This window comes from Dermochelys coriacea, chromosome 7, assembly GCF_009764565.3.
Source record: "Dermochelys coriacea isolate rDerCor1 chromosome 7, rDerCor1.pri.v4, whole genome shotgun sequence".
Taxonomy (NCBI): Eukaryota; Metazoa; Chordata; order Testudines; family Dermochelyidae; genus Dermochelys; species Dermochelys coriacea.
In genome coordinates this window covers 32263676-32280333 of record NC_050074.1, presented here as the reverse complement: position 1 = coordinate 32280333, position 16658 = coordinate 32263676, and the positions used below count along the sequence as shown (strand labels likewise).

The 16658-nt window shown below is 43.3% G+C and overlaps 1 protein-coding gene across 2 annotated transcripts; it reads left to right on the top strand.

Moving 5' to 3' along the window:
- Positions 1-41: 41 nt before the first annotated feature.
- Positions 42-15580, top strand: SPDYC (speedy/RINGO cell cycle regulator family member C). 2 transcript variants are annotated; one of them, XM_038411180.2, is made up of 8 exons: positions 42-179; positions 1488-1659; positions 8411-8670; positions 9474-9532; positions 10756-10841; positions 12211-12382; positions 13224-13530; positions 14252-15580. In XM_038411180.2, the coding sequence occupies exons 3-8, from the start codon at positions 8451-8453 to the stop codon at positions 14317-14319; spliced, it is 912 nt and encodes a 303-aa protein (XP_038267108.1). In that variant the 5' UTR covers positions 42-179; positions 1488-1659; positions 8411-8450; the 3' UTR covers positions 14320-15580. The 2 variants fall into 2 exon arrangements, with proteins under 2 accessions (XP_038267108.1, XP_043375710.1); XM_043519775.1 differs by lacking the exons at positions 42-179; positions 1488-1659 and adding an exon at positions 2730-2822 and having other exon boundaries at positions 8409-8670; positions 14252-15362.
- The last annotated feature ends 1078 nt before the right edge of the window (positions 15581-16658 follow it).

Genomic DNA, 16658 nt, shown 5'->3' with positions numbered 1-16658 from the left:
CAGCGCTAAGGGTAAAGCGGATCCCGTGGCTCCTGCTGATTGGTTTAGGGTCATGGGTCTCCTCTAATCAGAAAAATCCCCATTGCTGGCCAATGAGGAAGGAAAAGTTGTTGCTAGGGGCGATGGGGCAGATTATAGAACAGACCTATGGTGGACTCTGCGTGTGTGAAATGAGTTGGGTATGTATGTTCTCATCCCAGATTCCCCTCTTGGCACCTCCTCACCAGCTCTGCCCTGAGAGGAGAAGTGGGTCCCTCAGGTCTGGGGTGGGGGTGGCACTGTGGGACAATGGATAGGGCACAAGAGTGGGAACTATATCTGCTGGGTTCTTTCCCAGTTCTAGGAGTGGGGTCTAGTGGGTTAGAGCGGGGTGGTGCTGGAAGTCAGGACTCTTGGGCTTCCATTTGTAGCTTTGGCACTGACTTGCCATGTGAGTGATCTTGGGCAAATAAGCTCTGTGTGCCTTAGTTTTTCCAGATGTAAAATAGGAATAAGGATACTATGAGATAATACTATGAGATCCTTGGATATCAGTGGTACATTTGACTGTAAAATTCCTACACAAGTGAAAAATATGCCGCACCCAGGCAGTACGTGCTATAGTCCTGAAAGCATTAAGAAACGAAAGAGAGAGATCAGAGAGAATAAAGTATCCTCTCTATTCTGCATTTGTCACCTCCCTGCCACTATGGTAACAGATCTGATTCTGTCTTACTGTTCACTTGCATCAGAAAGTGAACACTTCTGTATCTGAGATGCTCAGTCTTTCTTGCAAGAAATCCTTCAGGGGGCAAATGTATTTAACTAAATTAAATGCAGTTCTATGACTCTATTATTGAATAAAATTATTGCAAAACAAACAACCTTGTACTTCATTTTATTTGTGAGTTAATTTAGTGCTCAAGAAAATAAAGCATACGCCTAGAGTTCTGGTGTGGGCAGTTGCTGTTAATTATACTGTTAATTTCTCCTGATTTGCAATATCCTTCTAATCCCAGATTCACCACATAGCTTGCCAAACCAATGCTTCTCAAGATGGTTCAGCAATACTGCTGTTCTAGTCTGGGGGTCTGTTTCTGCACTGCCCTTCACCTTGTGTAGTCATTTACATCAGTGCAAAGTGAGTTCAAAAGTGGGTGTGTAAAATTCCACTGTTCTAATTTGGTAGCAAATTATATCCACCACTCGTGTAAATGTCTAAGTACTGCTGGGCCCTTGTTCTCACTACACACGGTTTTGCCAATACATCTCGATCTTATCCCACAGTACTGGCTGATTTTCCAGTCCAGAGCTCCTTTGAGCTGTGACTGCCAAATATGCTTGCAATGCACACAGATAAGGCACTAAGTACCTTTTCACTTGTGACCTAAACTAAAATTTGAACCCATGTGCATAGAATTGATAGCCTAGTACATTAACCTATTGTGTTTCAGGCCTTGCAAATGCCTTTCTATCAAGTAATTTATTTATTAATTTATTATTATTAGAGCACCTAGGAGCCCCAGTCATGGACCAGGACCCCGTTGTGCTAGGCATCGTACAAACACAGAACAAAAAGATGCTGCCTGCTCCAAAGCTCTTCCAATCTAAGTATAAGATATGAGACAACAGATGGATACAGACAAACGGGGAGTACAAGGAAACAATTAGACAATATTGGTCAGTATGATGGGCATTGTAATCTGAATTTTAAGGGCTAAGTAAAGTAAAATTGGATGGCAGATATGTGTGTAAAACTGGGCATCAGGTATTTCTTTGCATGTGCTAAACTTAATGGCAGATGTGTGTGTTAATCTGAAAGGGTGTGTGTGTGTGTATTTAAGACTGTCTGGAAGCCAGGTGTATGTGCTTTAAAATGGATGGCAGGTAGGTGTGTGTGTGTGTGTGTGTGTTAAAGTGGATGGCAGGTTTTTCTGTTAAACTGTATGACAAGTTGGGGGCTTTGACAAGCTGGCAGTTGTGCATGTATTAGACTAGACTGTAGCTGGGCATGCCAGGCAGGGATCTTGAGGCTTTGTAGCTCACACAACTATGTCTGATAATCTAGTCACTGCACTGCTCTTGGAGTGTTGTGCTTCCTGAGCCCCAGTGAGACTTTGTTTTAGCTGTCACCCTCACCACTGCAAAATAACAGGGACATTTGGACAAAGGATGGGAGGTCCAGGCTGGTATGTGACTTGCCACACACTAGGGTCACATGGTGAGTTGGAAATGTAACCTAGGAGTCCTGACTCTGTTGTGCTAAATGTGGGCTGATTTCACCATGCTCTGACACACAAGTTCCTATAGGAAGCTATATTGACAGGTGACTCTATAATAAATATCCCTTTAGACTTATTGGCTGGGAGTCTGAATAGCTCCCACAAACCTCATCAGAATCCGATAAAATCCAGGAGTCCTGACTCCCAGTTGCACTAAGTGTGGGATGGGGGCACCTTGACCTGATATACATGCTGCTATAGGAAGTTATGTTTGCAGGCAACCCTATAACAAATGCATAATGAGAGTTGCTGTGTGGGCCTCATATAGACCCCCTGGAGCCCAGAGCCACGTGAAGCGTAACCTAGCCTACGCTCTCAGCAACACCCCTCACCTCCGCCCCGGCCCATTCCCACGGGCTAATAGGGACTGAAGTCCCACCTCTGACTTCCTGCTCTTTGATCGACAGGGGTTTGCGAGAGGCCGGTCTACCCATCGCTGATTGGCTAGGGGCTGGCAGGCTTGAGCCTATAGAAGCCAACAGTGGGTAAGGGGGCGGGGTAAGGTTGATACCACCCCTTCGTGATCGCTGCGCGCGCGCGCTGCTTGGTTGCTCTGCTCAGGTGAGCGGGGGAGGCGGGAAAAGCAGTTGGGTAGGGAGGATCCGCAACGGGAGGAGCAGCGGCTCCCTCCCTTTCCCTCACACTCACCCCATGGCCCCTTAGGGGTAATGGGGGTGGGTAATAGGTATTAACCATTCCCCATATTAAAACTGTGGGGTAAATTGGAGGGTCCTTTGTCTGGAGAAGGGAATCCCTGTTCTTCCTCAAAATGGTGCCTTACATTTCCCACCCCCCGCCTCCCCTGAGGGGATGAGCGAGGCACCAAGGTGTGTGTGTGTGTGGGAGGGTCACCCCAAATACTGAGCGTGTAGTAGTGGCTCTGTGGACCAATGTGGTAATAATGCATCAGGTGGGGTGTCAGTGGTGACCCCAGAAATGTCCCTCCTACCACCCTCATGCCCTGCTGTAATGGGTAGGGTGGTGATGTAAAATGTCCTTTCATATTATTCCACTGCACATACTGAGGGGGTAACAATGTACCTGTGTGTGTGTGTGAAAGATCCCCAATCATTTCCCCTACCTGAGGGAAATAAGGCACCAATGCTCCCCCCACCCCCAAACACCCTCTTCTTATAGCCCCCATATAGACTAAGGGGATAGTGGGTCAAGGTGAGGGGTGAAATACAGCTGGCTTGGTTTGTGCAAACTGTTTCCTCCCCTTTTCTTATGAACCCTACATTTGCCTGAAAGGCTGTCTTTTTGGTGAATTAGATCTGCCCTATTTAATGTGGTGGCTTAGGCTCTCCACAAAGCTCCATGAGCCTAAACCTTTGTTTGATGTTTGTAAGTACTCAAAATAGTTAGGTTTTGTCTGACTTTAGTCTAGCTCTTAAAAATAAACACAAAACAACCCCAGATGTGGAAATCTGAGGTGAAAATCTTTCTTGCCCTAAATTTGGCAATTGCATTAACCTGATGGGCTGAGTTATGTGGTCAAAGTTTGGTGGCTTAAGTCCATGCAAAGCCCAAAACTTCCTTTAATTCCAAGAAGCCCAGGTGTTGGGTCAAAACTGCTGTGTGTCATGTAGTACTGACCCCAGGTCGTTCCAAACTGGATACCATGTTTGCTAAAACTGGCCAGCGTGACTTCTACAGTGCATAGTTCATAGCCAAAATATGAAAATGGATCACTTTTGCTTCATTTGAGGTGTTGAAAAATTAAAATGGGGCCGGGGGAAAGGTTGTATGTCTAAGAAAGTACTTAAAATGGCCAGCTAGGCTGTGGCTAGATAGCATGCCCATTAGTTAAAGCAGAGGGCTTCTATTCCATTCCCAGCTCTGGAATGGAGTGGTGACTAGTGCCTAGAGCACGGAACGAGGCATTGGAATGCCCAGGTTCCATACCTTATTTTGAGACTTAGAGCAAAGTTGTTTCAGTCTCTGTGCCCCAGTTTTTTCTCCTCTGTAAAATTGGGATAGTGCATGCACTCGAAAAGGGCTACAGTATATAATGGTAACATGTACTGTTTGTTTCAGAGTTGTAGGATCTGACTTCATAGTAGTAGAACTACCAAGTGATATCCTGCATGGTCACTTAGAAATTATTTGGTATTCCAGCTGTCTTCAGAAACATTTATTTAGAGATATAGATGGCTGAAAAAGGATGCAAGGATTAGACCCATCAAACTGTTTTAATAGTGTGTTCCCTGAAAGTGATTCTGGGAACTTTAAGGTTAATTAGTGGTATTCTTGGGATTGGCCTTACACTAAAGGTTAGGAGGATGCTTGTACAGATGAAAAGTAGGGTGGGGATAGGAGATGAGAAGAAAACTATTGTGTTGGATTTGACACTCACTTTAGGAAGGGAAACCTTTTAAATGGGGGAATTCAATCTACATTTGAGACAAATTGCCTGTCTTCTGCCCCATGTCCCCAAAGAGAGATAGAAATGATCCCTCTTACCCAATGTTGTATTAATTATCTAGACTGGTGGTAATTCACTAATTAAAATTCATTCTTGAAGAATATTACATACAATATGGGGTCAGCAGCCATAGACGGTCTGTCTGGTAGAATTGATTAGTCTTGCTTGTTTTAGGTATTTTCTCTCTCTAAATGTTCTTTTTTTCCATTGCCTCCTGTGAGGAACAGACTTTAAGAGGTTACAGAATACCTACATATTAATTTTTTTTTTTTTTTTTGGTGAGATTGTTAAAAATATTATCGGAATGCTCAAATGGAGGCCAAAAAAATCCCTGTGACTTGTGTAGGTGTAGGAAAAAATTGTTTAGACTCTAGAACAAATTTTAAATCCTGTTTTCCAGTTTAATTTTATTTACCACTTACTGGGAAGAGACCACTAAATTTAAACTGCTCTTTCTTTTGGGGGGAAGTGGAGGTAGGGGGAAGGTGTTTAAGTTAGGAAACAGTTGGTGAAGTTGGTGGGGGAGAGGGGAAGGTTGGGAAAAACAAGCTGAACAAAGATGTGGGGCCTGACAAGGTTATAGGGATGGAAAGCATATGGAAATTAAACATGAGGTGATTTGAGATTCTGTCCATTCGTAGTAGGTCTGACATACAGTAACTCCTCACTTAATGTCGTCCCAGTTAACATTCTTTCATTATTAAGTTGCTGATCTATTAGAGAACATACTCTTTTAAAGTTGTGCAACGTTCCGTTATAAGGTTGTTTGGCTCGCCCCACTCCACCCGCCTGCCTGGTGCTCCTGCTAAGGAGCAGGGTCAGGGCACGGGCTTGCCCCATTCTGCCCACCTAGCGTTCCTGCCGGGGAGGGTGGTCAGGGCACGGGGGCTTGCTCCACTCCACCTGCACGGTGTTCTGGTTGGGGAGTGGGAGCTTGCCCCATTCTGCCCACATGGCGTTCTAGATGGGGAGCAGAGTCAGGGCATGAAGGCTTGTGCCACTCTGCCCCGCCTGGCATTCCAGCTGGGGAGTGGGCAAGCCCCTGACCCTGCTCCCCGGCAGGAGTGCCGGATGGGCAGAGTGGGGCAAGCCCCTGACCCCACTAGGCCCCGCCTCAACCAAGCTTCACAATCATCATTGGTGAGTACAGTATTAAATACACCTCTACTCCGATATAACGCGGTCCTCAGGAGCCAAAAAATCTTATTGCTTTATAGGTGAAACTGCATTATATCGAACTTGCTTTGGCCTCAAGCATTTCAGTTATTAAAGTCACTTCCCGCCCCCTGACTGACCCCTCAGAACTCCCAACCCAGCCAACCCCCTCTGCTCCTTGTCCCCTGACTACCCCGTCCAGAGACCCCCCCCATCCCTAATCACCCCCAGGACCCCATCGCCTACCCAACCCCTCTTCTCCCTGTCCCCTGACTGCCCCAACCCCTATCCACACGCCTGCCCCTGACAGGCCTCCCAGGACTCCCATGCCCTATCCAATGCCCCTGTACTCTGACTGCCCTGCCCCTGGAACCTCCGAACCATCCAACCCCCCTGTCTCTTCACCGCCCCTTGAGACCCTCTGCCCCTTATCCAACCCCTCAGCCCCAGCCTGGCACCCTTAACATGCCACTCAGAGCTGCGTGTCAGAACCAGACATGCTGATGTGCTGATCCGCCGGAGCACGCAGCCCCGCCTCACAGAGCGCTGCTTTACTGTGTTATATCCGAATTCATGTTATATCAGGTTGTGTTATATCGGGGTAGAGGTGTAGTTTGTTTAAAATTATTTTAAAATTTACAGTACATGTCTCTTGTCAGGTTCCAGGTAAATTTTTCTCACCAATCTCCCCCCATTTACATTAATTCTTATGGGGAAATTGGATTCACTTAATATCATTTCGCTTAAAGTAGCATTTTTCAGGAATATAACTACAATGTTAAGTGAGGAGTTACTGTAGTAGTATTCCTTTCCCAAAATATAGTCTTGTATTACTTTCTAAAGTACCTAAATGTGGGTATTCTAGCTAAATGCATTCATAGACAGAAATGTAGGACCAGGGCAAACACCTTAAAAGGAATGGGAAAACATCTCCGTTGTGAAAGTTCTTATTATAATTTTCTCACCGTCTATAGTAATCCTGACACCTGTATGTTAATTACTTTCTCTCTATTCAGTGTGTAAATTTAGTTATTGGGTTAGAAAATGGTATTGGAAATATCTGTTTGAGTTGGTGGGACCATAGTTCTGCAAATGGATTAAAAAGGAGGGGAGGAATTCAGATCCTAATCTACAATAACAGATTTGACAGTGTCTTAACACCTACTCTTCACCCTAAAACAAGTAACTGGCTGAGTGTGTGTTGTACAGGGAATTTTAAATGGGAATTCAGAGGTCTAAACTGGTATTTTGTAAGGCTTTAAGGCACCAATGATTGATGTCTTTAGCATGATTAATTACACAGTTCCATTTTCACCTATCTCTGCTGACTTTATCCTTTTTAAATTTAACAGGTATTGTTGTATGGCTCCCTCCTTCCCCATCCCATATGCACAGTTAAATGGTTTAAAGTTCTTATTTTTAAAAACAGTTAAATGTTTAGATTTGTCAGAACTTGAGCACATATTTACCAAAGGCTCTTTGCAAGTCCAGAGTATTGTAGGGGTGATTTAAAACATAGTTACAGGAGTTTTAAAACAAGTTAAACTTTTCCTTTAGATTTATACAAGTCAGCACCATATATCTGAGTCATGGAGTTTCACACTGTGTGGGCAAAAGCAGGATATTCTGAATTAACAAACAGAGAATGTAAATTGATAGTCTTGCGCTGCAGCATTGGATGTATAATGAGTAGTAATTTTGAAAGGCTAGCAGAAGGACCATTATTCTCTTGGTTTGTCTGTATGTATTCAACTACTGACTTATTTTCATTGTGGAGGGATTTTTTTCCCCATTGCCCTTACAGTCATTTATCTTGATAAAATGCGTTGTAAAAAAAAATAATCTGATTTAAAAACGAAGGTCTTCGTTTTTACGAGATCCTAATGATTGCAGGTGCTGAACTTGAGACACCTTAAATGCACCTGATTTTTCAGAGTAGGTGCTCTGTGCTTTCTGAAAATCAGGCCCCTTTAAGGTGTCTCGAGTACCCATAATCATTAGGGTCTTGTGAAAACATAAGCCTTAGGTTTTTTTAAACCTGATTTGCTTTTCCTTTTTTTTTTGAAACATTTACTTAACTTGGACAGTGAAACTGGATTTGGTCAGTTTTTTTAATCTTCTTCCCCCCCCCCATCTAGTGCTGGTGGGCACGACAGCTTGACAATTGTGGAAACGCAAGTTATTGTTGTATCTCTAGAACAGGTGCAAGTAGGCAGTAGCAGTGTGAACTGTCTCTCATTGTTCTAACTGGGTGCCACCGTGCCTTAAGCCTGCCTCTAGAGAAGAAGGATATTCAATCTGTGCAACTCAAAGGCTGACTGCGCCAATGAAGGCGGCTGTCCAACTTCAGTTGTTGTGATGGGTCTTAGTCCACTTCCCAGTGGATAGTTATCTGTTTTACAAAACCAATAACTAATATCTCACAGGCCACCAAACAGCCATTATGTGGTAACAGCTCTTGATTGCTACTGATTCAGGCTTGACTTGGAAATGGTAACCTTTACAGAAAGAGCTTCCTATTGAATTACCAATTCTGTTAATTCTACTTCTTAATCCCTTTCCACTGCAGAAGCCCCTGAGCCTCCACTAATTCCAGTAAAAAAAAAAAAATGAGGCATACTCAGAGTATTTCCCATGTCCCTCCTGTGGTCACCACTGGGGTGAAGCCAGGGAACATGAGGCCGCATCACAACAGCACAAAGGGCATTGGAGCACGTAGCAGGATGCGAATCCCTGAGAGAGAGCATTCCATAGCAGTGCTGAAAAGCATGCAGCGACCTCCATTCCATCTACACCAGGAAGAGCAAGAAGCCTTCTTCAACCTACTGGGTAGGAGGCTAGACCAGTCATTCAAACTGTCCAGCATCTTGGGATATACAGTTTAGATAAAAGATGGTATACAAAACTGTACTGTACATTGGGAATGGGTTCCCAAGGCTGGATAAGACTGCAGTGACCAACTGGTAGTAAACCCAAGTAGGTTCCCAATTGCAGGGAAGGGGTATTTTTAACTGTCTGTAACAAGACAAGCTTTGTATCCAAGATAAATTTTAAATGATCTGGAGGATTCAAGTTGATGATTTGACTGTTCAAGTTGATAACTGCTTGCAAAAGGGGGATGTTATCTGTGTTTAGCACACAATATGGGGAGTAAGGAAATGTGGGTTTCTCAAGGAAAAAAAATTCTTTGACTTAATTCCCTTATCTCCACCTCTAAATGTTGGATTATACCACTGTTCTAAAATGCTCTGAGAACCTTGAACAAAGTGTCATAAGTACAAAATATTTAAAATTCAATTTTAGAAATGGAATAGTTTGATAGAAGTCTAGACTTTATCCACTCTGGGAGTATGGCACTGCTAGCTACAGCTATGTTTAAGCTGCTATATTTAGTAGAGTTTCAGCAACTTTCTTTGACCACAGGCTGTGAAAGTCTCTTGTCTGAGAACAGTGTTGGAACCATGTTCTAAATTCATGCTATAAACTACCTTGGCAGGTCACTCTAGAGAGATTCTTGTAAAGATTCCACCATTGCTAGAGTAGGAAACAGTACTCGCATTCTGAAAGCAATGATCACTGAACAATATGAAACAACTAAATACAGCTGCCTCACTTTTTCTTCCCTTTACCAGAGGATGACTTGGTACAAGAGTTCTTGTCTATAGACATATGCTACAAGATTTCAGATAAGGTATGTCCCTCATACTTCTACTTCCCTTCAACAACCTTTCTAAATAGCAATGCTCAGTAGTTTAATGACTGACTTTTTGACTCTTATGCAGTATCTTATTTCATGAGGAGGGTGGTGAAGCACTGGAATGGGGTTACCTAGGGAGGTGGTGGAATCTCCATCCTTAGAGGTTTTTAAGGCCCAGCTTGACAAAGCCTTGGCTGGGATGATTTAGTTGGAGTTGATCCTGCTTTGAGCAGGGAATTGCACTAGATGACCTCCTGAGGTCTTTCAACCCTAATATTCTATGATCTCTAATTTATAAACCAAACTTCAACACAAGGACCAGGGCCTCATCACCACTGAAGACTGATATTTTTGCATTCAAAACTCAAGACTCCACCACTTTTCTTCAAACTTTCCATAAATCCCATTCTAGGCTGAGAGAGAGCATGAGGCTTTAGCCCTTGGGAAAATTGTAGGGAGTGGTAATGAGCTTAGAACCAGGGCTTAATTTATAATGAAAGACATGCTGGGGCTCAAGCAATTTTTTGATTACATTCATAACTGATGCAGCAAGCCCAGAAGTGTTGAGGCTATGAAGTGCCAAACCTCAAGGTGCCAGGGGTCAGCCCTGGCACAAATTAAGCACTGCTTAGAACAGACACTCAGTCTGACTGCTTATGGCTGTCACTCTGGTAAAGGACCTTGGGATTCTATGGAAGTTTCATTAAAATGAACGACAGTTCTAAGCTGTCATATGCTTTTTCCCATGCTGCCTGTCACGCTTGGGAGAAGCTCACTGTAAATGTCTGGAGAACTAACTCTATCCACCTTCAAATCTCTCCTTAAAACTCCTCTGCCATGAAGCTTACGGGAAATTTTTTTTGCCAACAGTTAGTTAACTGGTGTGCATAGACCACTGCTTATTGTGCTGACCAACACTGTCTCATTGTTTCCTTGTACGCCCCTGTCTGTATCCCTCCGTCTCTTGTCTTGTACTTGGAAGTTTTGTTCTGTGTTTGCGCAGGGACTAGCATAATGGGGTCTTGGTCCATGACTGGGGCTCCTAAGGGCTATGATAATACAAATAATTAGCAAGCCTCCACAAAAGTGCTTCCTTTCTTTACTCACTCCCCTTATGGCTCAATTTATTTTTGTTTTTAAACTTAAATACTAGATAGAACATATTTTGTTTCTTCTGATCCAGAACTGGGTCTATTAAAGGTAACTCTCTTGTTTAGTATCTTCTAGCCATGGCTCTGACTTACTTCAAACGTGCTGGCCTGCATATTAATGAATACACACGGATGAACCTTTTCACTGCTCTGTAAGTACCTTGTGGCTCTTAACCTTGTGATTTCCAGTCTGTAACGATCCCACCATATAAATAATGCATAGACAGCAGAATGGAGAAGACAAACTGGGTTACCTAGTCCATGCCACCAAATGGTTTGGCAGGAGGAATGGCTATTAGGAGTATAGTTTACTGTGGAGCCAGACGCTATTACACACACCGGTATCTGAAGAAGTTATACCCAAATTAAACCTCCCTGCACCTACCCCCCCAAAAATTCCCCATGCCATGCTGATCAGCCATAATTGTCCCCCAGCTCAGAAAAGCACAATTTAATTGCCGTGTTTCCAGTTAGCTTAAGTAGATTTCAAAGGGTTTCCCTCTAACACTAATTTTAGACTTCATTATTGGGTAGAGGCTAGTAGATATTTTTTTTACCTTCTGTTTCAAGAGGCTAATGATGATAAAACACAAATCAGTGGGATCCTGATGAATTTTAATTACATGGGCTGGATGCAGGGGTCATGGGCTGGATGTCATTTCTCTCTATGGATAAGGAGCATTTTATTCTGTTTTGTATAGTGCCTAGCACATTGGTGTCCAGGTCTATGATTGGGCTCCTACACTTTTTTTTATATATATTAAAAAAAAAAAATGAGAATGTAAAAAATCCTCGCCCCATCTTAACACAATTACTATTTTAGGAGTTGCAGAAATCTCCCATAATGTTTGCAAGTGAACTCCACTTCCACCATGATCTAGTAGCAGGAGAGGCCTGTATGGGTTGCTCTTCAATCCCTCCTTCCTGTACTAAGGTTTTAGGTATGACACCTGCAGCTGAATGTACTGCATGGGCACTTGAGGCCTTATTCTTACTCTAAAGCTCTCTGACTATGGACCCACTTGTAAGGATACTTTACTCTTTCAAAGTGGTGTAGAGCTACGTTGGTGTGAATGAGAATTATTCCCGTTAAGGGCAAACACAGCATCAATCCAATCCCAAACTAATCACATCACCTTGCAAACTATACATATCTAATAGAATCAGTATCTGTCATATACATATGTTGTGTGAGAACTCGTTTACAACCTAATCCACTTGTATTCTGTGCACCTATAGGAAAAACTCACGAGCTATTGTATGCACCTAAACACAACTGGCCTTCATTGCAAATGAGTGATTTGCAAAAGCCTCTTGTGTTGTAGTTCTGTGGGTTTAGAATGCTCCCTCTTTTATACAATGTAATGCTGGAGTGTTAAGGCTTAACACTTTTTACACTAAAAGCTACTATAACAATTCCAGGTTGTACCATACAACTTCCTAGGCTGAGTGCCTCTGAGAAGCACTGGTTAGAAGAATTTCTCTGGATATAGCCTGTTTTGCCCCATTTTCCTGATGCAGGTACTTGGCTAATGACATGGAGGAAGATGAAGAGGATTACAAGTATGAGATCTTTCCCTGGGCCCTTGGTGACAACTGGCGGCAGCTGTTCCCACAGTTCTTAAAACTGAGGGATGGCTTCTGGGCTAAAATGAACTACCGAGCAGTGGTCAGCCGGCGTTGTTGTGATGAGGTTAGCCATGGCAGACTTTTTTTTTTTTTTTTGCATGCTTGTAATACTGGGACTATGGCTAACACATTAATAGTCACTAGAATCAATAGTCTATGCAAATCCAGTTCCTATAAAGGGTTAAGGCCTGAACTGACCATGGGAGGATGTGTCCCTGCTAGCACACTAGGAAGGTCAGGAATATCATAGTGGGTGCATCTGTCTAGCTATTTCTCAGACATTAAATAAAACCTCAGTCGCTAAGATTTTCAAACCACTCTTAGTACAGAATCCTACTTAAGTTTAAAGATTCTTGGATCAGCGATGGCTAGGATTCTACTGAACAGTCACAACCTTTACATTCTACAAATGTCTTCCCCACCAACATTAATTAGCAGTTGCTATTCTAGCTTTAGTTATGATCAAAGCATTCTTGTATCAATAAATCTGTCTGATAAATAAATCCATCTGGGAAATGTTCAAATACTACACTGTAGTTCTTACTGTCTTTGAAGCTTTATACCAGGGATGGCCAAACTTAGTGACCCTTTGAGTCTCGTACAACAATCTTCTGAAGTTCAAGAGCTGGGATGCACCTGCTGGGGCTCAGGGTCCCAAGCTCCTCCACCCCCAGTCTGGTAGGTGGAGAATAAGAGGACGGAGGGGCTCCACAAGCCACACTTTAACTGTACATGTGGCTCACAAGCCATGGTTTGGCCACCTCTGCACTATACACTAAAATGACTAGATATGACAAGATCATGCTTAGTTTTAAATCTTACTGAATACAATTTTAAATTAATCCAGAAAGATTCAGTGGCGAGGAAAAAAAAAAAATTGGCTGGTCTGTACTCTTCTGATCTAGTTAATGTCAAAGGAGCCATCCCACTGGGCTTGGTCACGTGAACGACCCCTTCATCACAGTGGAGCACTGAGAAGCTACCTGAAGAATGAAAAGGACTCACTTCCCCGAGGACCTGGTGTTACACCCCCAAGCTGCCCCCTCTGCACTTGTGAGCTGACTGAAGAGGAAGGCAGCCCAGAAGATGCTCCAAGTGCCAGAATTACTTCTGATGGTGACCTATTGCCATTCACTAACAAGTGGTCCCAGGACTTTATTATCTTCCCTCAGAAAATAATGCTGGATCCAGTGGCAACATATAGCCTGCAGAGTAAGTAGGGACAAGTCCCTCTCTCCCGGCCTCCAGCTCTGTTATCTGATTTGGAAAGAATGCGCACGCTATTTTAGAGGAATAGGGTTCCTGAGTGCCCAGTTTCCATATTCATAACTAGTGGTGAGATGAATTGATGGGAATCATTTCCTGTTCTAGGGATAAGCAAGTTAAACTTGTTTGGATGCAATTACTGTACTTGGTTTAATTTAAACCTCATGTTGAAGAACTAGCCCTCTAGGCTAAGTGTAATGGTTTCTTTCAGGAAACTGGAAACAATCCCTCTTGCATGGCAAAGAAAGGGGCCCGTTTTACTCCTCAGACTTGCCTGCTATTGGGAGCCCTTTAGATTTTAACCATCTCAGGGCCACCCACATACATTTGTAAACCATAAATGGAAAATTAAGCATGAATTGTGCTGCCTCCAGAGTCAATGCTGCATTTCTCTGGGCAGAATTCAGCAAAGAGGTGGGGTGTGACTTTTGGATGACACTCCAGAAGTACTGACTCTGGGTATCCCTCTAGTAGTTCTGCTTCTGGGAGTCTGTTCTTGGCACCAAGATGCTGTCTGCTGCTTTATTGGAATCCAAGAGTCTGTGTGGTCTACAACCACTGACTTAATGTTTAGTGGCTATAATTGTGTATTTCCCAGTAAGGTGTATAGGTACTTGACTTGCCAGTGTGCTTATATGTTAAGCCTCTTGGGTTTCTTGGTCTGCAGTCCTGCAGGAGCCAGGAGTCACTATGGAGCCTGATGGAACTGGCATGGATTGGCGATCTGTGGGGTGACTGACTATTCCAGGACCCAAGATGTCTCCTCCCAAGGAACTGCAAGTGGCACTGGACTTGTTCTCATTCTGCTGTTCACAGAACTATGTTTTCCCCACGCACTTTATGAATATATTCTGGTTGTGAACAGGAAGACAGGGCAGTACTTGTGTATTTAAAAAAATTACTTGCTGATGCAGCTATTCAAATGTGCCTTATTTAATGTGCAAATGCCAATGTAATAGCTGGACAGGCTCTTAATAAAAATGTCCAGGAAAAAAAGTTTATTTTCTGTTCATAGAGAATCCTGGTGAGTGTAACAATTATCAGGGCAACAAAACTTGATGCTGAGTGAGCATAGCAGTGACCTATGGTGTCATGGTTGTACTTGTTTAAGGCTTGGGATGAACACAGATGTGGAGGAGGGATTCCTGGAGAAGAAAATCAGAGTTTTTACATTGCTGGTAGTCTGTTTGAGCAGAGCATCTGAATCTTTCAGGTCTCAAAGGAAACTCAATGGCAGTAATATCCACTTGCACCAAAAAGGCTTTATTGGGGTGGGGTGGGAGGGAAGAATGTAATCAATACTGGGCTTCTGTTTTAAGAGCAACTAGTACTGGCTGCTAACACATGACAACACTCTTTTCTAATGTAGAATAATTGCACAATGTTATGAGTGTTAGTCACATTATCTTGATCTACTGGGAATGACCACAAGGGTTAGCAAATACAACACATGCCATTTCTGTCAGGGCTGTGATGACTTCACTGACCAAGCTGAATGCTCTCTGCCACTGTTCATCTGGATCAGTATCTGATGCAAGTAAAATAATTGATGTGGAATCAAAGCTTGGTAGTCTCTTTAATTTGGCATCCCTCTGCCTATAGACAGCTGGGGAATGAGAGAGCCTGGGCTACAGGGCACAGCACTTTCTCAGGCTGTGGTGCCTGGCATCACTTATGGAGATAGGGACAGCATCTGCATGGAGCATGAAACTCCATCTTATTTCCAATTAATAGGCAAATGCAAATCTTAACCACTAAACAGGATGACAGGAATCTTGCCACTGTATTCCTAGGGTTGCCTTTGACTTGTTATATGAGAGGGATATGTCCCTCCTTGGTACCTTAGTGGTAGAAATCTAAGGGTATGTCTACACAGGGAGTTAAGAACAGCTATTTGTGAATAACTCTCCGTGTGGATGCTCCTATTCTGGAACAAGAGTGTGTCTTCACCAAGACATGCCTGAATCAAGCAGCACGTGTACAGAAGACCTACTAAAAATGTTGGTGCCTGTCATAGCTCTTGAGTCTTTTGACACAGTCCCATATGACATTCTGATAAGCAATCTAGATGAAAGCACTATAAGGTGGGTGCACAACTGATTGAAAGATCGTACTCGGAGTAGTTATCAAAGGTTTGCTGTCAAAGTGGGGAGGCCAGATCTATGGGGGCCCAACAGGTGTCAGTTCTGTTCTGCATTCACATGCCACATTTATTGTGAATACAGAAAGAATCATAGTAAGCAGTTATAGCTATAACATTCCATTCAATTTCATATTTATGTACTCATTCATTCTCGCGCGTGCACACGCGCACACACACACGTTCTGCAAGGTTATCATAGTTACCAGCCTTAGAGTTGCTCATGCCAAGCCACTGGCCAGGTGGCTTGGACACAAGGAGGGAGCAGGGCCTTGTCAGATGCCCATCTGATGCTCCTGGAAGATGGTTTGCAGAATCAGACCCCAAAGTTCTCAGTTTCTAGAGTCCATTTTTATAGGAATTTTTTCCTATGCCAGTCTATGGGAATTGCTTCATCATGCTGTTGCTGAATCAATTAGCAGATGACACATTCCTGACAGCTCAGTGTTCTTCTGTTCTCCTATCCTTGAGGCTGTTGGGTAAATTCCAGTCTGCCCTCCAGGGGTCCTCTGGTTGTTTCCACTTGACGCCTTCTTTGGCCGCTGGACACTGGATTCTTAGGCTGGCACCTCCCTGATCATTCAGTTATTATCCGTACCAAGCATCCATCTACATACATCCTCTATCTCTATTGTAATCACAATTGTTAACAAAGCAAGATAAATACAACAAAAGAGCGGGGAGTCTCTGTGTGCTGTTTCTGTTATACAGTATTGCTTTGAGAACAGACTCTGTCTTAGGATGTACTAACCCTACAATTAACAGTTGCAAGTCTCACGTAGAGAAGGAGAGAAACAGTACCAAAACCAAGAGACCTCAATTAGTAATACCCTGGAATTTTAACTATGGGGAATCAAATTCATTTGTGATTTTAATACAGAACTTCTTTAACATGAGCCAAAAGTAGTACTGCTGAAAAGGAGTTGGGAGGGTA